The sequence below is a fragment of the Ciconia boyciana genome, chromosome 3 (genome assembly GCF_034638445.1).
Source record: "Ciconia boyciana chromosome 3, ASM3463844v1, whole genome shotgun sequence".
Taxonomy (NCBI): Eukaryota; Metazoa; Chordata; class Aves; order Ciconiiformes; family Ciconiidae; genus Ciconia; species Ciconia boyciana.
Genome location: NC_132936.1, coordinates 97,463,258 through 97,486,488, shown reverse-complemented (window position 1 = coordinate 97,486,488; position 23,231 = coordinate 97,463,258). Strand labels below are relative to the sequence as shown.

Sequence of the window (23,231 nt, the reverse complement as noted above, 5' to 3'; positions counted from 1 at the left end):
ATAGCAAAGATGTTTGGGACATCTTCATTGAATGTGCGTGCAGTGGTCTCACCATGTTCATGCCAATCCACACTCACTCAGACTCTCTAGCATTAGACATTGCATTAGATAATCACAGCAACAGTAATATTTTGAATAAACTCCAGAGAGACTAGCAGGAGGCTGAAAGAATTCACTCATATTAATAATCCACTACTGTCAGACACACAGGACCACGCTTGTAGCAATCAGGTCTGGTTAAAAAAAGCAAGAAAAAACCCACAACAACAAACACACCTCTCCCCCCCCGCCCCAAGAATCACTCCCTCTCTCTTCCAGTCCTGACTCCTCCAATCCTTACCCAGCAATACTTGCTTTCAGCATCCTACCCCTGCATTTACATACTCCAGTATGTAACTACACAACCAGGTGACCCACACTTTTAACTGTGCCTGTAGACAAAAATAGAGAAAGAGAAAATTGAGCATTTTTACCTCCAGGAAAGTCCCCTCCAGTCTGTTTGTAGGTCAGTTGCTTTGGCTCCCACTGCAGTCTGGAAAGGATGGAAAGAATAATTTGTAAAATACTAGAAGAAAAAAGTGCTACAAGCTTAGGTAAGACAGACATTGTGATTTGAAAATGCTGAAGCATTTTGGTAACTTTACTCTGCATCCAGCCAAGTTTTTGCAATACCCCAGTTTTAGCATAAATGGTCCATGTCCTTATTCACCACCACACACTGGCCTCTGGGCAGCCCTGCATCTCCCATGCTTCAAATTCATGGGCTTCTCCTCATACAAAAGCAGCTCATCTAGATAGTAGACCATGGAACATCAGAGGAGATATAGTCCAGCCAGAGGGCATCAGACCGTAAGGTCAAGGACATAAGGCTTTGGAACTACTACTCTAATATTGTTTTAGCAAGCAACCTGATGAGACCCAGATTAACATCAACAGCTTTGTATTTGTTTGGATTTTTCTGATGGAAAATGCTTCATCCTGGCATTTCCTGAAGAAAGCTGATTTTGAGAGCCTTAATAATCCAGGGGAGAAAAAAAAAAAACAAACAAACCACACTGATGAAAAATTCCCAGCCAGTTTTAGCTGTAAATAAATCAGTAGAGGAGCTGCTTTTTAATCTGCCAAGAAACCAAATCTTTGGTGTAAAATCCACTTTTCCTCTGCTGGACCCAGTCTGCTAGTCTAACACACAGACTTGATGAGGTGTAGGCAGGATTTTTTTTTGCCAATACAGATAAGCATGTTGGCATATCTATTGCTTTCACTGTGCATTGGTGCTAAGTCGTCAGATAGATGCATTCTAGCCAGCGGCATGACTAAATTGCTCAATGTTTCATTAATCTCCAACTGCATGTAGACTGAGAACAGCCTTCCTGCAGTATGAACTTTAATATCTTTTAAAAATAAATGAATAAATAAAGCCATCAGAACAAAGACGTCTGTGAGTAATTTGAGTAGCTCACAGGACTGGGACAGACCTCTAGCAAGGTCAGCACCCTGACACACATTCAGGACAGCAATCATGAAAATGAGTTCTTCCACAGCTTTATAGTTTCTTAGTAGTTTCACTTATTCTTGTATTCTTCAAAAAGCCACGGTATCAATTCAGCCATAAACACGGACTGCATTCGGGGCTCTTGTAGGAAATACCAGGAGAAAAATCAATGCCTTAGTGGGCCAAGGCAGATCTTTGCTGCTGCAGTCCCTCTGTGCCAGGGATGGTTAGGCAGTACAAAGTATGCACTGCTGCTGGCTGCGCTGCACTTTGTGCGTATGTGTGTGCTTGTGAGGGTGTGTGCGTACACACGCAAGAGAAACACTCTGTCATTACCCCCCCCCCCCAGCAATAAAACCCTTAATAAAAACCCCAGTCATATCTTGCTGTGCCAATGGCAACTAACAGGAATTGCATGAATAATGGCACTATGAAAACTGTCTTGCTCAGCTCTTGAGACAGGGACCTCAAGCATCAGAGTCTGGCACTTATGACTAGGGCTCTCTGAGACATTTTATGCACTAAAATAATTAAAATTTAAAAAAGAAGAGACGTGTGCTAGTGCAGATGTCTAGCACTAGATGTGGGGGAGGAAATCGCAATTAATTTTAAGAGTCATGGCAAGGGATAGGAGGGAGACTTGCAGGGTCATTACCGAGGTCTTCTAAGAAAAGCTCAAAGCTCAGCACAGGGAAAAAGCCAGGATTACATCAGGTCAAGCAAAATCAGTTTCAGAGCTAATGAGGAGGTGAAGACATGCACACCTGCCTATGGATAAGCCTGATCATTTAAGGGCTTCAGTCCCTTCAACTCCCTCTGAACTCTATGGGAGCTGAAGCTGCTAGAATGAGCACTGGTTTAGCTCAGGAGTTAAAATTCATGGGAACTGTTGACACAAATGTTTGCTTTCATCCCATGCCAGAACAATTCTGTAGTGCTCTGTAATTCTGGAACTTTTTCTCAGAAAACTTCAGTGCAGATCTACAGTATTCCCTGCTATTCTTTTCTGGGGCCTTTCTTTTCTGTGTCTACTCTTTTCTTTTCAGTTTGCATTTCTTGGTACACGAAATACATCAGAGTTTTAACTGGAAGATGCCTAAACCAGGAAGCAACATCCGAAAGCAAAATCCTGAAATAGAGAAGTATCAGAATTATCTCAAGTGAGAAGCACTTTGTTCTGCAATCAATTATTTCCATAGGAATTTTCATGAAGATTTCTCATTGCATGAAAAATGCCAATTGCTTGCTCTTGTTTTTATGTCAGAAAATACTATTCTTATAAGGCAGACATTTCCCTTTTCAAAAACACTTGAATAAACTGTGTGCAATAGAGAATGTGATCCCATTTCTGTTCTGGCCTGAATTATTCATTACTGGATTACACAATTGCCAGTGTCACTCATATCCCTTCAGGCTATTTCTTTGCAAAGGGACACAGGTAAATGTGTTTTGCTTTGCCAAGCCAAAGCAATTTGCTTTCTATCTGATGATGCCTGACATGACCACATCTAGGTAGAAATCGACAATTGCTCTTCTCATTCCAGTACTTACAGTCAGGGAATCTCCTAGTGCTCCTATGACTTTGATGTCAGCAGGTTGTAGCTCATGTACTAAAAAACAGTAGGAGAAAAAAAGCCGGATTATTGATAACTTACACAAAATACTCTTTAACAGAATAAAGATCCAAGGCTTTGGTTCCAACCTGATGGTATTTTTACAGACTTTTAGGGAGAACGAGCCTCATGTTCTGTGTGTCAGCTAGGCAAAAGGCATAACTTCTTGCCTTTGCTTGCAACAGTGTACTCAACTAACAGGGAAATAAATGGACCTTAAAATAGCTTAGGAAAAAAAATAAAAATGGATTAGATATGTTTAGGGATGCATACATTCAAACTCTCTTAATTGGTTTTCAGGTTTGGGTCATAGATCAATACTTCCCATCAGCAATCTCCTTGTAAAGCCTTCCAACTACACACAGTGCTCCTACTGCACTGCTTATCAGAGTAGGCTCACCAGGTAGGTCAAACTTGCTGAGCCACTAACCTACCTGGGTAATTTTAATCTGCCGTGTTGCTGTATACGATATATGTATATGATAAATGAGAAATGTGATCATATTTATCCACAGAGAGCACACCTGCTGTGTTGCAGAACTTGCTGTGTATGGCAAGACAGAATTTCATCCTTTGCTGCTAAATATAACAGCTTTTGTTTCCTTTCCATCTAGGATTTGCAATTTCAAGATCTTATTGTTTTTAAAAACAAAAAGTGAAATCTTCCCTATTTGTGATTTTCGCTTACGAGTTCTTTCTCACCTGATGTTGGGACATGACTGGATGGAGTCTGTTCAGAACATGACAGGTCACTGCCCCAGTTCTGAAATGGCAAGTTACAAAATTGGGTCACCTTATGGTTAGAAGATAATAAGGAATTCATATATGGTTTAATTGTACAGTGAAAGGCAAAACCAAGTTAAGACATAGATCCTAGGTTGGTGCCTATATAGCTCAACAGTCCTTTCCTCTTCTTTGCAGAATACTGTCCAAGCGTTAATTAGTTTTGGTCACATTTTCTAGCCAAAACATAATGTTTTTCCAAAGGCAAAACATTTCTTCTAGAAATACTGCTTATGACAAAGTTCCATAAGGAAGATAATTTTTTCCCCTCCTCTCCTGCCTGGAGATTTTGTCCATGACCTAAAGTTTGAGCAGGGTTTGAAGTCCTGCTCTGTCTCAAGAGACATCAGATGTAAAAACAAACAAAAATCAACAATAAAATGCTCTGCAAAGTTCTAATATTATATTATTATTATTTCCCACGTACCTTGCTAGAAACCTATTATTTTCGTAGAAACTTTCAAAAAAGGCTTGCGTGCACGGAATACAAAACTTCAAAAATTTTTGAAGCTTCAAAAGTTTCAGTAAAAAGAGCTGTCAGCCTCTGAATAATTAGTCTACCATACATTTGTAGATGATATCATAGCTACTACGCTTATCCCACCAGTTGAGGAAATTGAGTCAACCACACATCGCAGATCATCTTGGTTCACCAGCAGAAGCAGCTGATGAATGTGCCACCCACGCTTTTTGGTAGCGAGCAACAACGTTAGCTGAGAAAGTAGTGAGGGAAAAATTGTAATTGTTGTAATGGGCAGTCCCTGTAAGAGCAAAGACATCTGCTTACGCTGATCTAAGAGGCAGCCCTGCTTGGAAAGGGATGTTGGACTAGGGATGTCCTGAGGTCCCCTCCAACCTGAATTATTCTGCGATTGCACAGTTCTACTATTCAGAGAAGAACTACATGGACCAGTGGTCTTCGGAAAACATGGTTAGTGCTAAAAACCATGAAGACAAATTCATCTGTTCTCGTAAAAAATTGTGTAATAGGCTCTACTATCAGCCATCTAGTTAAAGGCTGGTTGCAGAGGCTAGAAAGGACAGCTGGGCTTATTTTTAGATCAGAGAGGAAACTGTTCCTTTACTCTCTTTACTGTTTCTTTCCTTTAGCCTACCATTGCAAAAGCTATTGATGTTGAGATTCAGTGGAAGTGCAAGAATTACCCATTAAAATTATAACTCTAGCTCTACAGAGAGAAATCCCATTTCAATATTGCAAACTATGGCTTGCTGAAACAATATCAGCTGGTGCTCTTTGTAAACCCTCAAGGCACACAGAGATTTTCATAATTTGACTAGACATGAGGACCCCCCAGTATGCCAAACTAGCCCAGCCCATTTTGACTGCCATCTCCAGCCACACTTGTATCACCGGAACAGAGCATCCCTTGCAGGAAGTCTGCATGCCTGCAGCCATTTGTCAAGAGCAAGTGACTGCCCCATTTCTTCAAGTCCTACACCAAGTTTGTTTCTGCAGCTTCTTTAATCTACCTTGTGGTAGTTGTTCTGTCATGGTGGAAAGTGAATCCCTTTGAAAATGGATTCCGATCACCTCCTTTATATCTGGCCACATATCCAATATATAAAGGTGACTGCCCTCTACAGGTTATGTCAGTGGAAGTACATGTGGCATGGAAGTACAGTGGCTCAAGAAGAGAATATGTAAACCTTCCTCAGATCATTTGGGGATTCAGGGTGTTGAGTTATCTTCTCCCTGTTGTGAGGAACTTGCTATCTGAATTAATGATGCATCCTAGGTGGCTTACTGTTGAGCACAGTTTTGATACAATTGCACCAATTAATACAATTCATTTTGTTTGGCTTTTAGGAAAAGAAGAGTTTAACATTTGTTTACACAGGAAAAAACGCAATGCAAGATAGACTTCCCTTTCTGACAACTGGTAATAGTTTATCTCATCTATAAGTTCAGGATGTTGTGTGGACAGTCACCAGATACAGCTTTGCATAGTTTGCCTAAAATGCAGCAAAAGATGCAACAATTACCTCTATTGGCTCTTTAGTGGGCTCCACAGATGGATATGTGTGGTTGCTATTCTTGTATGTTCCCAGGAATGGTTTGTTCTGGAGAAAGACGAATATAAAAGTAAGAGAAATTAGGCAATGAACACATGGCACAGACCATAGCAAATGATATCAAGGCATCATATCACCAAGAAAGTTAATTGCCTAATCTACAAAATGGGGATCTGGATTTTGAAACCATGCTCCTTCCTTAAAATTCAGAAGTAAGATTTGTGTTTAGCACATTATGGCAAAAATGACATATGCCAGATCCCGATTACAGTTTAATATTTTCTTTTCCTAACCTTCCACAAATTACTTAGACTTTGTTAGATGTTTAGTCCTTTCAAAAGACACTGATGTAAAGTCTGGAGAAACCTGGGCAGATCTTCCTGTGTCAGCAGGAGGGAGATGAAAGATTGACTACTGAAAGGATCACTCTTCCCCCCAGGAGAGGCTGTATAAATTGCATGGTTATTTTTGTCCGCTACTAATGCAACATGCATTCAAGAAGACGTGCACATTATATAGGCTAAAAAATTTAACCGGGATGCCCACTTATCTCAATTAAGAGCCATTCCAGTATCTGCATGAGGAGGTCTTACAAAGCACTAAAATCAGAAGGCATATTTAATTGATTAGAAGACCCACTGTTCTTTTATTTGCAGGGTTTTATCCTGCTTTAAGTTGCCTCAATACAAATAATTTTCCTTGGCTTGTTGGGCCCTTACATTCTGGCACACCTGATATTTTCATGGACATGACTACCTGAAGTAGGATTTTAAAACTAGGAACAATAAATGGAATTTGTGGGTGTCAGAATCTGAAATAATTTACTACTCCCTTCAGTAACACAGAAGGTGAAATCCCCTGGAAACAGTCTATTTATTCCTTTGTAGCACTGTTTCATAGTCTTTACCTCAGAGCTTTCTGAGCAGGGAAAGCTACTGGCACTTCTGTCAATGACTTTTTCAAGGCACTGCGGGCTTACCATTTCTGACAACAATGGCCATGTATTCTTTGCAAGGGATATAAAACTTTTCTATGCCTACTTCTGAAAAGCAATATCTTTGAATAGGAGTGGACAAAGGGAAAGAAGTATAAAATGCACATTATTTGGCACTGAAGAAGAAGTTGCTACGTTAATTTAAGCTGCCTGGAAAGAATACTGGGTGAAATGAAGTAGGATCAATTTAAATGAATCTGAGGACTTCTGAAACATGCTAATTAATAACTCAGCAGATCTTCCTTTTCTGACAGGATGGACACGATATGGACAAAATCCTCCTCTATGACTTGAATGACTGTCTCCAGACCTGAGAGAACAACTCAGCTCCCTGTTCTGTTCAGTTCTTTGGCCTCCTTGTCGAAACTGCTGAAGAAAGGGAGCCAATTATTGCTGACTGCAGCAGTCATTTCCACGTGCTGATACCTAGCAACTGTACTGCAAGTTCAGCAGCTTGTTTTATGACTGTAGAAGCAGCTTCCAGAGTCTGAAGTATCTCTGTTATGGATCAGGCCAGAAAAACCAACCTGCCACTAATTCAAGAGATAACAGACACTGGGGTTTTCAGAGCCACTGTGGTGCCCAAACCCCATTGATTCTGATGGGAAAGTTAATGCAGCGTATTCTGTTGTTTGCTGCTTGAGCTGCCTCTGTACTTCACAAACATAACAAAACACAACCTCTGCTACAACTGAATACACAAATCAGCAGGTTGTCAATCAGTATTTATGGCACAGGAAAAGGCCAAGGGACACCAGAGCAGGTATGAGAGCACCTACTCACTCAGAGGTAAGAAGAGAACAAAAGTTTTCAGTAAACTTGTTCCAGACATACCGAATCCCTACCGAGCACAAGCATGTACAGCCTCCTGATACCCAGCTTCCACAACGTGGGTATATTTACCTGCGTTGGACAGTCGAGGACGATGTCAGCCGTGAAATCAAATGAGTCAGATTTCTGGCCTACAGGCTGTAACTAGAAAGGAAGACAAAAACCCCCCCAATTTTGTAACCATGTCTGCTCATCTTACATTTGTATAACAACTCGAATCCAAAAGAATCTAAATATACCTTTCAAATTTTTATAAGACTGCCTGTATTTACAGACCTTGATTTACCCAAGGCTGAAATGCATCTACTTCTCAGAAAGAACAGGACAACTGTGTAACAAAACAGCAACTCTAGAAAGAAGCTTAAAATGGGAATTGGAAAGCTACACTGGATCAGTTTAAACTCCTGGAGGATTTTGGCAGGCACATGAAGTACCTTGGAATTTCGCCAGAAGGCAAGGTCGTAAACTCTCTTCTCTTGCATAAAAGACAAGTCACGAAGAGTCCCTCAATTTTTATAGCTAAGCTGCATGATGGCATCTCCAACAAAAGGCTGTTTATGCATAGAAGATTAAACCAAATTTAATTAGAGGTACTGCTTGATGATAGCAAGCAATCATGTCAGCTGTTAAGACATTACCCTGAACTGTACAGAAGTTACCATCCAGGATCTGAGATACCGCCTCTGACTGCGTGCGTACTCCTACTGCACTGCAATGCTAAGTAAAATGAGTTTGCTTAAGCAATCTAACAACACATTTTTTACTGAGCTTTACTAATTTCCAAAGGTAGTAAAACTAAACTGAATTAAAGCCACTTTAATTCCTAATGAGACATTCACAACACAGGGATTTAAAACAAACTTCTAAGTAATCCATTTTAAATTGACATATGCAGTTACAATTCTTTATTTGGTGGTTTCCCACATCAGTTCATAGAAACATCATCCTTATTGAATACTGTCCTGCCTTTCATGGCAATGGGTGAAGTAGGCTTGAAGTTGCTCAGCTGAAATCACAAATGACTGTGAACATGCACTTACAACACCCCTCTCCTCCCCACACACTTTAAGAACAAAAAGATTCTAGGCCGAAAGCAGCATCAGAAATTTGAGGGTATCTGACTAGTAAAGAAGAAACAAACACAAGGTCAGCGTTATCCAGGCCTTCATTGCCATGTTTTTTACAGAGATTATTTTAATGGTAGTCAGATCTAGGTAAAGACCACAATATATGCAGAGCCTGTCACCTTACCACAGCATTCCAGAGCGCTTTGGCAAGCTGAGAATGGCCTTTCTGGCTTGGATGGAAGCAGTCAGGTGAAAAGTAGGAGACATCTGGATGCCCATCCTACAAAGGAAAGCGTAAAGGACATCTGAGTGCAGAATAATCCACACAGCTCCAACGTGGGGTTGCTGAGGCCAAATCAGAGCCAGTGGTGGGAGGTTCGTGCTGCTTGTTCTTGCTGCTCCAGTGTGAAAAGTCTCACGATTTCCCGGTGATACAAAGTGTACTTCAGCAGGTCCATGAGCTACCAGAAATGCTTACCTAGAGATGCTTATGTGCATCCAAGGGCAGATCCACCCAGAAGCAGCAAACCCACCATTTTCAGTTATGTGTCTAGTCTCTCTAGAAAGTCTGTCTAGTCTTTCTGCAATAAAGATGTGTTCCTCTCCTCAGCACATCATCAGAACTGGCACCACAGGCACCACTACACTCTGCGGTACCTTTACATGGTAACAAGCATGTTACAGATGCTTCACCAGAAGGAAGAGAGCCCATCTGCTTTTTCACAGCTGTGTCAGTTCTGCAAGTTTGAAAGGAGCAAGAAGCAAGTCAGTGTTTGAGCGACGGCAGCCAGGCTGACCGAGTACACCAGTACAGTCTCCTTTCTGAGCAAAGCTGTACTTTAATACAGATACTGGAGCATCTGAAGGAAATGGAGTTTGGAAATTTAAATATCTTGGCTTTCATGCGAGTATTGAGATGAGAGACAGTTTAGGTCACAGATGACTGAAACAACGTTTTTTTGGTCAGAGCAGTCCTTCCTCAAAACTTGAGCAGGTTTTGATTCAGTGTGTTTGGGCTAGCTTATTAGAAGACTACTACCAAAATTTGCAATTTACTACCGATCTTTTGCCAAGTTTAGAGGCAGAGTTTTCGGTTCAGGAACATCTGAATATTGTGTGAGATAAGAAGAAAAAACAGCATCCTGAACTTTCTTAAAATCTGGACTAATGCTTATGAGACTATAAAAAAGCTCAGAAACATTTTGCTGCTTCTGCTTTAATTTCTGTGTTCCCTACCTCAGTACCAAAACCTCTAGCGATAACTTTTCACAGGCACCAGCTTCACAAACAAACAAAGAAACAGCCTCCCCCCTCCGCCCAATAAAATAAAATTAAATTAAAAAATCAAAGCCTGTTTTTCCTGGGAAGCTTTCAGCCATTTTTTGAAATTTGTCTGTAGCAGCATCTGAACGTTTCAAACTTATCACTAGCTATTACCAGCATTTTCAGGAACACTCTGGTTCAATTCTACCAGAGCAATTCCTGCTCAGTATTTTGCCCCATCTGCTCTTAGTTCCAGGTGAGATGAGGAAGTGCAGATGTGTGTGAAAATTAGCAAACAGAGTTTCAGTTTCAGAGAAGGTTTGGGTCATTTCCTAGATTTATCGTTTACTGAGACTTACCATTCAAGGTAGTGAAATATAATTGCCAATAACAGGAAAAAGGACTCATAAAACTACTATTTCCACCAGATCATATGTAAACTTCTCTTTCTGTCAGACACAGAAGAATGAGTTATGAGTCATGAAAAGGAGGTGATGCTGTAGTCTCTAGTGAGCAATGCAGCTATGTTGCTTTAAGAACTGTAACTTAATAGCTCTGCCTTTTCTTAATCATGTTATATTTTCAGAAAGAAAAATATTTATGTACCCTTGAGAACATACACAAACCAACCTCTTAATTCAGGTTTTGATTCATTTTCCAAAACAGTAATTCATATTGACAGCACAATATGTAAAACAAAGAACTGCTAACTGTATGAAGAAATCTGATGTACTATACCAAAAAACAACAAGTTCTAATAAGAAAAGCACAGGACAAGCTGAAACTATTTTGCATATAGTCTCTAAAGGTATAGATACCCACAGTTAGTCCTTTGCATGCAGAAGTCTCTTTAGACCATACCTGACCAAGAGGAATCGTGGTATTTTGGAGGAAAGGCTGGATGATCACTGTGAAATTTTCATGAGTATCGTATCGGCCAGACTCCACTAGTCTCCAAATGCCAAGCTGCGAGAAACAAAAAAACAACCACCAGTAATCCGTCAACATCTCTGCATCATAACTGGTTTTTATTTTCTTTTGAGAGCCCGAGAATCAGAAGAAAGCTTTTACTTCTTAACTGAAATAGCCACAGATGTTCGCAAAAGGTGAGCCTTGCAAAGTGGCCAAGAAGGCTGGAACACAATATGATAATTGTCTGTGGGGAACAGGGTTTTGGTGACTAAACTCCCACCTATCCCTCTGTACTAGAAAACAAAATTTTTCTGAAGAGCTTTGCTGCTGTTTTTGGTCATATGGTGTTTTGGATCGCACCAAATTACCTCCTGCTTAGCTCATAGGGCCCATCTGGGGTAAAATATTGCTATGATATGTTGCTTGGTAATCAAGAGCTCACCTTAACTGGAAATAACTGCACCACTCTTGATAAACATACCTGGTAAGCTCTGGTGGCTTCCCTCACCATCGTTAAATTTGGTGAGTTTTCTTCTCCTGTGAGAACACAACTACACAGATAACTGCGTAGGGAGAGGTTAGAGGAGAAAACAGGAATAGAGAGAGTTAGAGACCTGAGAATGCAGAAGTCACCGTTTGCCACCCAATGCCCATATGGCATGGGAGGAACAAGGAAACCCGTACAGTCATGTTTCTGTGAAAATGTCTTATCGTCCTTGCCATCGTTCATCATTTCAACCCTCCGTCTTATTTTCTGCCTCACATGAATTATACTACTCTAAATCAATTTGGTTTCACCCCCAGGTATATCAGTGATGTACACTGTAGTATGAGAGTTTGTCCCGTTCATTACACCCTGGCATCCAAAGGCCCTGCAGCCTGACAGAGGTGCATGACAGCCCCTCTGGAACTAGAAAACAGATCTTTGAAATGTACTGGCTGCACTACCTCTGACCTGACACCTTTCCAATCAACAATTCTTTTTGCATTCCCAAGGCACAGAATTTGTCCCCGCCTGGAGGGTCAGCAAAGAATGCAAATTACCTGTTGCAATAAAGCCTCTGAAACAGGAGAAACCTGCCTACTCTGCAAATACTTCACATTCCCTCAAAAGGCCTGAAAATCCAAATGCTTGTGGACTTCAACCTCACCTTGAGGAACCCTGTATCAATAACTTTAACCCAAGCTCATTGAGGTGTACATTATATATCACAGGAAACCTTACAGTTCTAGACACAGACAAAACACACAGGTCCTCTGACAACACTTAGATCAAAGCCAACAGAAGGCAACGCCATCAGGCAGGGTGATGTCAGCACTGCGTGGAATGTATGTAGGACTGTAGTGCTACCTTTGAACATCAGTTCAAATGATGACAGAAGTGTGGAATAAGAACACACTTTATCATCGTGGACAATAAGCTCAGGTACAAAAGGAAGTCAAACAAGCCTTACTCTGCCATGTAAGTGGGGCACTGAACTTGAGTATCCACAAACAACTGTCTCAGAGGGAAGAGGTCCATCACTTCAACCAGACTCACTAGAGCTTTTGGAACCTGAAAAGTAAGTCAGACTTTAGCTTAGAAGGAACTGGTTACGCAGCCCACAGTGCATTTATTTTACCCCAAAGTCCAGCCATTTGACACCCCTTCCCCTTCTCCATTGTTGGAAGGGGGGGAGGGGGGGCAACAAAAACCCCCACCAAATTCCCCAACTCAGCTTTTGATTCTTTTCCAACACCATGATCCAGTGTTACTGTCTGTCATTTCAGACTGCATCTCACTACTCGCAGATAGAAAAAGACAAAAGAAAATGCTTTTGTAGAAGTCAATGGAATATGTTTGGTACCACAATGGAAAAAAACCCCAAATCAAACAAACAGAAGAGCTAGCACCAGTCAGTCGTGTACCAGTACAAGCTAGAATGCCAGGACAATTTCACAGCACTTGCCTGCTTGTGCAGAATATCAAGAGTTTCTTGAATCCTTCTGATGAAATTCGCAGCTGAGTAGTGATCCTGACAGAAACAGAAAAGAAGAGATTACTGCTAAATGGAGACACAAGGCATTTTGGTTGGGAGGCTGGTGAATCACATTAATTCACTTCCTTTTCTGCCATACAACACTGTGGTCAGTAGAATGTTCTTGCTTCTTTCTAGAGACCAGGGATTTTAAGCATATCAATTAATCTAAAATGTAGAAAGACTTGGTGAAATTTTGGAATTAAAATAAGCCTTGTTGAGTAGCAGTACCTTTAACCCAAATCCACTGGGTCCTTCATGTAAAGACACAGGAAGGAACTCAATCTGAATGCATGCTGAACAGCATAAACCAAGCAGCCATAGGTGTGCTCACAGCCAGCTGATAAGCTCTCGTAAAATTAGGTGAAATCATTGCTAGTCAAGGTCATAGCTATAAATAAAGCTATAAAACTTGGCAGCAGCAGCAAAGATGCCTAGCGAGGCTCCTGCAGAAGCAGCAAATTTCTCAAGCACAAGGGGTTGCAGGAGAATTGAAAATGCTCACAAGAAGTTAGCATATTAAAGGGAAGAGAGTAAGAGCTGGCAGAGAAAGGTGGCCTCTCCCTGCCACCTGCCCACTCAACTCCCATGATCTCCTTATGGCAGCCCTAAAGGCTCCTCCACAACCAGAGAAGCATAAAATTCAAATGATATTGAGCACTGCAGCAACTTCCCTCATACATACCTCACCTGTTCCTAGCACCTCCCTTCACTGTGAGTTATGGGGTGATGACAATTGTAGGATTGGACTAGTTGTAGTTCAAAGCAGTATAATTCTTTCTTGGATGTCTAGGGAGGCCATTCTAGCAGTAGACCAGTTACCACATCAGAGGAGTGAAGCTTGTCTTCCCTTCCACATTTTGCTGATGGTCAAAAGACCATGAGCAAAGACAGTGGTTTTTACCCTGGAGTAAGCCAGAGAGAACATAACCATCCTACTCTGTTGCTGGTAACTGTTTTTGTATCAGGGCACTGTCAGCAGCAACCACCATCAAAACACACAGCAGCACATATAACTCATGCTATCTCTGTGAAGGCTCTGAAGATCCATGGATTTCCCTTGATGTGTTTCTATGCTGAATCACAGTCCCACTACAGTTTCAGTTAACCAGTTCTACTACTCACAGGGTCTTTGCAATAGTTGCACAGATCGTTGCCTCCAATATGCACCGTTATGAGCTTCCAGTCAGCACTGAAGTCAATTCTCTGTGCAATAAAGAAAATAACGAGCCTGAATTTCTTTGACTTTGTGATATGCACATGGTATCATTGCAGGTGGATCTATCATGTGACGCAACACCTGTTTCTTTTCATGCTGTAAGATTAAAGGAGTCCCAGACAACTTACAGGATCATTTTTCATTAGCCTCAGGAGATTTCTTGCTTGGGCTGGTAAGTGCCTGTGAAGAAGGACAACTAGTGAGTGAAAGAAACACCCTTATGGGGAGATCAACATTAACGCTCTTCAGACACCTTAAATCGAGTTGTCAGATATCAGAAGGGTTGAGTGAGGAGACAGTACAATCCTCAGTTGCCATGATCAAATTACATGTTCACATCTTTGTGGAAAGTCAACATCAAATTGAACTTGAATACTGATTTTACTCAAGCTCAGTAATTAATCTGGAACCATAAGTTTAGCTTCTATTACAGTGCTTAGCACCTAAAACAGCTGAAAAGCCAGACACAGCAACATGTTTGTAAGCAGATGGCCTCTTTAGAACTAGGCTGCTATCACTCTGTTCCTCGTGGACTAAAACAACAAGGGAATTGCAAGTCCCAATATTTAACTGACCTCTTGAGCAACGTTTGTGCATAAACCACAGCTCATCCCCCTGCAAAGCTGAAGTGTTTCAGAGTTCACTGTGCACACCTCCCTCGTTTCTGTAGCCTGCACCCAGAGTCAATGCTTAATTTTCAATTATCTAAAACAGCTCTGTGCACACTAGCTTTCCAGGGTAATTAAAAACCCAAGAAACTTTCAAGATTACTCTGACAAGTTAAGATGAGTTAAGATAACAGTCTTGCATTTTCCAATAGCCAGGTAAGCACTCTCTCTCTCTTTTTTGTATACACACACACACACATATATATAAACTGCCATGAATTTTGAGTTACCTAGGCTGAACATTTCAACCTTGTTTGACTGCCCTGACACGTTGATCCTCAAATATGCATAGAAAAGAGAATGTGGTTGGAAAGCTTTGGCCTTCCAGGCAGCTCTGTAGTATGGTATGAGCTGCAACTCCCTCCAGGCTCTTGTTAGAAACGCTTCACGGACTGTCTGTCATTTCTGGAAGCATATCAGCTGACATTAATAAGCATGACACTTGTGTTGTATGGCAACCAGAGCTTAGCTCTCCTTTGCAATGCTGCGTTTACTGTAGGAACAGGAGATCTCTCTCACCACCCTCCTCCAACTGGATACTGATCTAACACTAACGCAAGAGTATTTACTGGGGAAGGAGCCCTGTCATACACTTACTTGTGACACAGACACTCTATGCATTTAATAATTCTGTTCACCGTTACCCTTGTCCAATGTCATAGCCTACTTACTTATACCCCAAAGCTATCACAAGCCACAAAGTGGTCACAATTTCCTTCTGTTCTTACCGTGGAAAGCCCTAAGCTAGGGCATTGACTTCAATATTGATCCAGAGGAAAACACCACTTATTGAGCCAACAGTCTGCACCACCTTCGATTTCTCACAGTCACTGAAGTGCTGATGCATCCTGAGCCAACGCAGTCAGTAAGATCTAACAACATCTTGAAAGAAGCAGTGCCAGCAATCACCCATCCTTGAGCTGCAGTTTCCACCAAATTTAGGTGTTGACCAACAGAAACAGTTTGCTAATGGGAAATACAGATGTTCGCAGTTCCTGTCACTTGTTCTCTCCACTCAGTCTTAAATTCTTAACCTCCTTTTTTTCCACGTGAAATCAGAGATCTCAGCGAGGCTCTGCTTCAGCAACATGCTTCAGGTCTATCCTTAACTCCAGCATATACATAAGCACTTTGGCAATGAATGCAGATAGGCTTAGGAACGTTTTGCTGAATGAGGCCTGCATTGCTACATTGCCATCAAGTTCACTAGAGAGCTCTTCAAAGCAGCCACTAGTTTCATTTTAAGAAACCCTTACACCTGGTTTCCAAAAGCTGGTAAGGGTGTAGAACTACCTGATTTCAGAAAGATCCCAGCGCCTCTGGAAAGCAGTTTCCAGATTAGCACCCCAAAGTGAGACAGGCCAGGTAACAATTCTGAAATACCAGCATTATCTGGTGGACACCTTTTGCCCTCTGAATCATAGGAAAACAGATACTTTTGGCTGATGAAGAATAAATGCTGGATTGCATAATCATTCCAGGCCCAAATACCTAAAGCAGGAGAAACATTTCCTTATGTTGCAATACATTTCAGTATTCAACTAGGATGCATTCATCTTCTCAGATGCATCAGGAGCCACAATGTGACAGAACAGAACCGCAAAAGAAGTCTCTCAAAGTTCAGGGATATTAGTGTGGTAGTTTACAGGACTTTACTTTGCACACCTTTCTACAGAGAGTTATGAGACAGAGAAACAACAGAAGACTAGCAGAAATCTGGGACAATTGTTGTCTGCATCTCCTTGCTGAGTGTTTACAAAACATGGTTGCAGAACATAGATAGCTCCACTTCATCATGTTTATCCAGTCCAGCTGCTTGCATGGGAAGAGATAAGACTAATTGGTATAGATAAAGTAGACAATTTTTCATCAGACTAACATCCATCAATTCATTTCATACAGCTCACAAATAACTATTGAATAGTAATGCCTCAGTTGCTACTGATACAAACAGCTTTAAGTCATATTGGTGACTTAACAGGTTGTGTATCCTGTTTCAAGTCCTCCCACCACTCCAAAAAGCCTGTTTAGGATTTAACTGATACAAAATACAAGACAGGCACCTATCTCATTCTTTCCTATAATGAGCAAAAGCTGAAGCTAATCTGGATATATGCTGCATATAGAAGTATGTTAATAAATTCTCATTAATGGCTGAATCAGAGCCATAATCCTTGCACATGTTTCACTGGCATACGCAGATACATTCAGTCATCACTAGGAAACAAAATCCCTTCTCTCAGGTATGGGGGGCTGGAGGCTATATCAGAGCACCTAGCAGACTATTTCTGTCAGGAAATCCACGCATTTACTGAGATTGCTAGTACAAGTCAGAAGTTACTCAAGGCGCACAGGAGAACAATAAAAATACCTGATAAATCCTAACAACCTTTGCTTAGATACAGCAAACTCAAACACCTCACTTGGCTTCTGAACTTCACTTCCAAGACCTCTTTGGGAAGTGAGAGGAATTTTTCCTTAAACAAACAAACAAATTAAGGTCTGGGTACTATCAGCTCACATTGTCAAATCCAGGCATGGTCTGCCAGAACCTGTGCCCAAACTATGACTGAATTCCAGCAGCCATCTGTTTTGTTAATTAAACAGCACTGACTCTTTCAACAAGAAGCCAGGGATTTCTAGGATAAGCAGTATAGCAAAGCCCAACTCATGCAGCCTCCCAGGTGTGACTAAAAGCACAGAGCCAAATTCAGATGACTGCAAGACATCACAACCCCTAGGTCTGCAATGCACCAAAACCTATATATGACCATCAGCAATTCTCCTTTCTTCAGATTCCAGACTGTGGCTGGTTTTTTTTCCTCTCTTGACCACTCTTGCTTGCTTATCCAGAAGCCTGAGGCCAGAATTATGGAAGATTTCGTCTAGTTTTTCCTCCTAGTATGTCTTTACCAATTCACTACATGCTCATTTTCTGAAAACGTTCATGCTTTCAGAGATTTATTGACATATAAATAGATAAATGAATAGATGTTGAAGGGGAAGAGTAGAGACCACCACCACCACCAAACAGTTTCTGCCAGTTTCTTGTTTGTGGATTTCACAACCAGGACTGCTGGCTTCATTTGAAAGTTCAGCTGTGAAATAAGCCCATACATTTAACAGGTTTTGAGCCAATTTTCAACTCTAACTAGACTGGTTTTGCTTGCTGTTCAGAGCAAGTTGTGACAGCACATGAGACAGTTGAAAGGGAATTAGATGAAGCATGCGTCACCTGCAAATGTAAAACAAAAAGCTACATACTCGGCCTGTGCTCCAGGAACCGCCTGGTTAAGGAATGCATTCGAATCATTCTCATTCCCGGTGCCGGTTGAATAGCCCACGATCGTAACATTGAACTCTCGAAAGATGTCTGAAACAGAAAGATGGCAATGAAGGGACAATGCCTACATCTGCTCCCTGCCTACAGGGACTAGCACACACCAGCACTGCCACAGGTTCGCGCTCTGACAGCACAGGGCAGCTGCTGCAGCCTCCACTCAACTACTTGCATCCAGCAAGCAGTGGCGAGAGGGACCACCAGCTGGCAGCAAGGCAGACAGCAGCGTGCTTGCTGTACCCACTGGTGACCGCGCAGGGCAAGATGAGCAGAGTTGAGGACTACTGCGTGCAGTTCTCTCTCATGTTGTAGTCATTAAAGCCTAAAATAAAATCCTCAGTCATATGATGATGACTTCGTGAAGAGAGCCTGAAGGGGCCTTCAGCCCAGCAGGAGCTCATTTTCAGCTAGAGGATCTGGGTCTACTTCACGGCTGTGCAAAATCTCATACTACTGGCAAATATGAAGCAGAAAGCCTCAGATGCATGGTTCTGACGAAATCCCACCGCGTTCTCCATTACCTCCATAGTAGTTTCCAAAAGGAAGTTGACAGAGTAGTTCGCAGCTGATAGTGAAAATGCTTACATTGTAAACTATAAAAGCCACCTTAATCTCAAAGACTGAATTTAACCACATTTTAATGAAGGTTTTGTCAAATGTAATAGCATCCAGTGAATCAACTAATTGCTTATTCTAATTATATTCTTGTTACATTCTGCTTATAATAAATGGGCAACACACAGAAGGACAGTTTACTGGCCCTCTTCAGATGGAAGTTTATTATTGCAGCTGATCCAAACTGAAACTCCAGTGGTTTTACATTAACAATAGACTGAGCTACAAGAAGTTGCATGCTTCAGTGAAGAGAAAGTTAAAATTATTCCCTTCAGGTTACACATATGAGTAGTCAGCTTTAATTGCCAAAGAAGTCTACCCTATGCAAACGTCTCTTTTTGGAAAAGCGGTGGTGGAATAATTATTAAAAGCAAATGTTAATTGCATCACAAGTATGGACATAGCAAACTTATTTAGAAATTCAAATAACACTCACCAAGCAATTGAGAAGGGAGAGGGAAAAGAAAGGAAGGGAATTTCTAGCTGCTCCTCAGCTTCACTGATGAAGCCAACTTTTTATTCATTAGTCCTAGGATATTGTTTCTTTGAAAGGTAGTTCTTGTTAATTACTCTAAAACAGCTTTGAGATACTTAAGAGCTCTCTGTAAACATATCAGAAATCAGCCCATTCCCTCTCTTCTATCTTGCCAATTAGATCTAGCAAAGCATTTACTTACTAGGTAGAGTTGTCACGTTCTCTAATGACGCATCTCCTCCAATACTAAAATAAGAAAGAGAAATCCCAGTCACTCAACTCTTAGCTGGACACAGACAATAACCAAAGTGAAAACCTACCACACGTCATGAGAAAAAGCAAAGGGTGATTAATTTGGTAACTATCAATCTATCAGATTATGCGGGGAGGACAGAAGTGGAAGTGCTATTGGGGAGAATGGCTGAGGTTTCAGTGGTAAAGATGCTTGTTAGAAGGATTTAATGATCTTGCAGCTGTATGGGGGTATAGTCAATCATGATGAAATGGCAGAAAAACGCCTGGGATAGCTACATACTGGAATGATCGAGCCCTAAAGTACTGCAGATTAGAAGGTTGACTCTGAGGCCAGTTCCAGCCTCATGAAGCCACTCTAAGGCAGCACCAAACAGCCAGCCCCTGGGTGACAAGGGAGCTGCAGCAGTGGCTCCTCAGTCTCTTCTGCTGCTTCCTGCACAGGGGTGTGTTTATGTTCTCTCCAGCTTTTCAATTGGTGGGACACACTCCAGCTTATGGAGAGGGTTTAGGACAGCACAGAACTGCTTCAGTCAATGTCAACCAAGCTACATCGTCACACCAAAAAAATTTAGTCTTTTACGACTGTGTGTTGCATGTGGTAAAAGTTCGCCAGTTAAACAGTTTTCCATGGTGCTACAAAAAGTTCAGAAATAGCAAACTTTAAGAAGACATCCCAAAAGCAACCAGTTCCGACGTGTTCGTTCCAGTGATTTTTCTCCAATGTTGTCGATTTCCAACTTGCAACCCCACCAAAAAAATACAAACTGTCACAAGCAGCCAAAGATGAAAGCATGAGAGAAGTCAAAAAGGCTAGCTTGAAATCCATTGCTGAAACCATTTCCTATGAAGCCACCTTTATGACAAATCCTGGATCTTGATACATCTTGACAAGAAATGCTAGCCCGAGAAGCAACTTTTTTTTTCAACTTTCTGAGAGCTGAAAGCCCCAAAACATGTGGAAGAGAAGAATATTCTTTACAGGAGAGAATACACATCTCCTCATCACCTTGGCTGAAGACTTACCTCCAAGACAGTCCCCGGTATTCGGTGTCCAAATCCAGGAGATTGTCTGAGGCAATTCCTGTACCAGCCTGGAAATTATTTTTCATTAACCAGATGAAATTAAAGCGCAATTACTGATACAATAGTCATTCATACATAGTCATTTTATTTACTTTTGACTGCATCTCTTCAAAAGCTTTACAAGGCATCTGGCTTTTCCCCAACCTTCCTCCTGAAGAATGCATCAATAACTTTCATAATTATTTATGAGCATCATATTGTAAATGACGCACAAAATATATGATGGAGCCATGGAACAAAGGCTTTCTTCTCATGGGTCTAGACGAGCTGAATAACTCATTTACGGTTGCATTACTCAAGAATGATGAAAACATCTCAAACACACACATAAAACTTTGTGGCTAATGATAAGAAACACTATATGAACTCAACAGAGAAAACAAACATATCTCAGAGAGAAGCACCATAATACCTTTACACTGATTTGAAAAGTATTATGCTAAATGGAGAAACTTATAGTAGTACTACAGCAAGGAGGAAAGCACTCTGTACACTTTAGCCTGAAGAAAGAGGCAAGCTAGCAGCTACATCCCTCCTAAAACAACACCAGAATTCAGAAGCAGAGTGCTTGCCAGCTGTGATACTAGAGTTTCATGCTAAATTCGGGTATGGAGTAGTACTTCAGTACAGCACAAGACCAGGCAGACTATTTTTTGCTGCTTCAGATTAAACCACAATACTACATTTTCTCCTATGTATTAGCTTTATTGAATTAATGGAAGACTGGTGTTCAGAATAACTATGCACGGGCCGAGTGCAGCTCTGAGACAGCAAGGCACCACTGCACTTTCTATGAAAGCAGATTTTATTCTCAGTTTCTACAGACTATACTTAGAAGCAGAAACACGTGCAGGGTCCTGGATATTATAATATGGTGTCGTGGCTTAGCCCCAGTTGGCAACCAAGCATCACACAGCTGCTTGCTCACCCTCCCCCCAGTGGGATGGGGGAGAGAATCTGAAGAGCAGAAGAATACTTGTGGGTTGAGATAAGAACAGTTTAATAACTGAAATAAAATAAAATTAAAATAATAATAATAATAAATTGTAATGAAAAGGAAAACAACAAAAGAGAGAGAGAGGAACAAAACCCAAGAAAAAACAAGTGATGCAACCACTCACCACCCACCCACCGATGCCCAGCCAGTCCCTGAGTAGCAATCACTGCTCCCCAGCCAACTCCCCCATTTATATACTGAGCATGGCATCATACGGTATGGAATAGCCCTTTGGGCAGTGTGGGTCAGCTGTCCTGGCTGTGCCTCCTCCCAGCTTCTTGTGCAGAGCATGGGAAGCTGAAAAGTCCTTGACTGGTGTAAGCACTACTTAGCAACAACTAAAACATCAGTGTGTTATCAACAGTATTCTCATACTAAATCCAAAACACAGCACTAACCCAGCTACTAGAAAGAAAATTAACTCCATCCCAGCCAAAACCAGGACATATGGCAACCACAGCTATATACAGAATATCTTTCATTTGTCAATATTGCAGGTTTGCATTCAAATGCTTCTATTTATTTCAGTAGCCTACTGTGTGTAGGAGTTTTAGCAACATGCCTGCCAGAGAGTTGTAAAGGCTTCATGGTTTGTACACGCAATGTCTTTGCTGTTAAGGCTCAGATCCAGAGAAACCTATGTTCCAATTACGTCTTTCTGCCCAGTGTTTCCTTTGAGCCGGCTGTAGAGTTTCAGTCTTTGACCAGTATGAAAACATTAGGCAGAAAGACATAATTGGAATATAGGAGGTCTGGATCTCGAGACATATTCCTTCTAGGCTACCAAAGATAATCATCCTCAGGAAGAACTACAATTTGATAAAGAAATTAGGTATGAGTTAAAACAGGCACAATAAAAAGACTGAATATCTTCTGAAATGGATAAAGTCAGAGGGGTCTCTCCCCTGTATGTCCTTATTAATGCTAAAATGAATAAAATGCTATTATCCAACATCCCTTAGTCACACACTGTTCCTGAAAGAACCGAGGCAAAAGAACAGGTTCACCAGTCCATTCCTATTCAGAAAAACTTTGAAAAAAACAGTAACCTAAGGCTTGTGCTATGTCCCATTAATTTCAACAGCATCTGATCTCTTCTGTCTCCAATTCAGCAAACTATTTAAACACCTCTTTAAAGGATTTGCCTGTGTTTTTGCCCTAGTTCAAAAGCATGTGAATATGTGCGTGGGGGGAACAGAGTGCTGGAGAACTGACACCTTCTTTCTTGTTCTAGCTGCTGGATCTATTATCATCCATGAATGAATGGATCTTTGCTTCTAGACACAAGAGCTATTTCCCCTCCACCAGAGCAGGCATATGTTTGTAGTTTTACCAAGAGAACAGTAAAAACACTATCCTCTTACCGTCAAGGAATCCCCAAGGGCTGCTATAATTTTCACATCAGCTGGCTTTAGGGAATGCACTGCAAAGGAAAGAGACACAGCTGAACCTGGATAGGAAACAGCTATTCTTTTTCAGCACTGTATATGTGAAACATGCCGTTGTGCATTCTGATGCTTGGACATGTTGTTTTTGCAATACCCAGGTGATAAAACAGGAGCTCTCTCC

The 23,231-nt window shown here is 41.3% G+C and overlaps 1 protein-coding gene across 1 annotated transcript in view; it reads right to left on the bottom strand.

The window, feature by feature from the left end:
• The window catches only part of PLB1 (phospholipase B1), a 76,243-nt gene that overhangs the window by 15,750 nt on the left and 37,262 nt on the right, over positions 1-23,231 (bottom strand). The window contains exons 30-45 of the mRNA XM_072857736.1: positions 23,027-23,085; positions 20,606-20,673; positions 19,530-19,573; positions 18,162-18,270; positions 14,358-14,409; positions 14,136-14,216; positions 12,942-13,007; positions 12,447-12,547; positions 11,474-11,555; positions 10,942-11,046; positions 9,002-9,097; positions 7,823-7,894; positions 5,896-5,973; positions 3,811-3,871; positions 3,047-3,105; positions 474-532 (exon numbers count right to left, since the gene is read on the bottom strand). Coding sequence (XP_072713837.1) covers positions 474-532; positions 3,047-3,105; positions 3,811-3,871; positions 5,896-5,973; positions 7,823-7,894; positions 9,002-9,097; positions 10,942-11,046; positions 11,474-11,555; positions 12,447-12,547; positions 12,942-13,007; positions 14,136-14,216; positions 14,358-14,409; positions 18,162-18,270; positions 19,530-19,573; positions 20,606-20,673; positions 23,027-23,085 — 1,192 coding nt within the window. The remainder of the gene's footprint in view (positions 1-473; positions 533-3,046; positions 3,106-3,810; positions 3,872-5,895; positions 5,974-7,822; positions 7,895-9,001; positions 9,098-10,941; positions 11,047-11,473; positions 11,556-12,446; positions 12,548-12,941; positions 13,008-14,135; positions 14,217-14,357; positions 14,410-18,161; positions 18,271-19,529; positions 19,574-20,605; positions 20,674-23,026; positions 23,086-23,231) is intronic.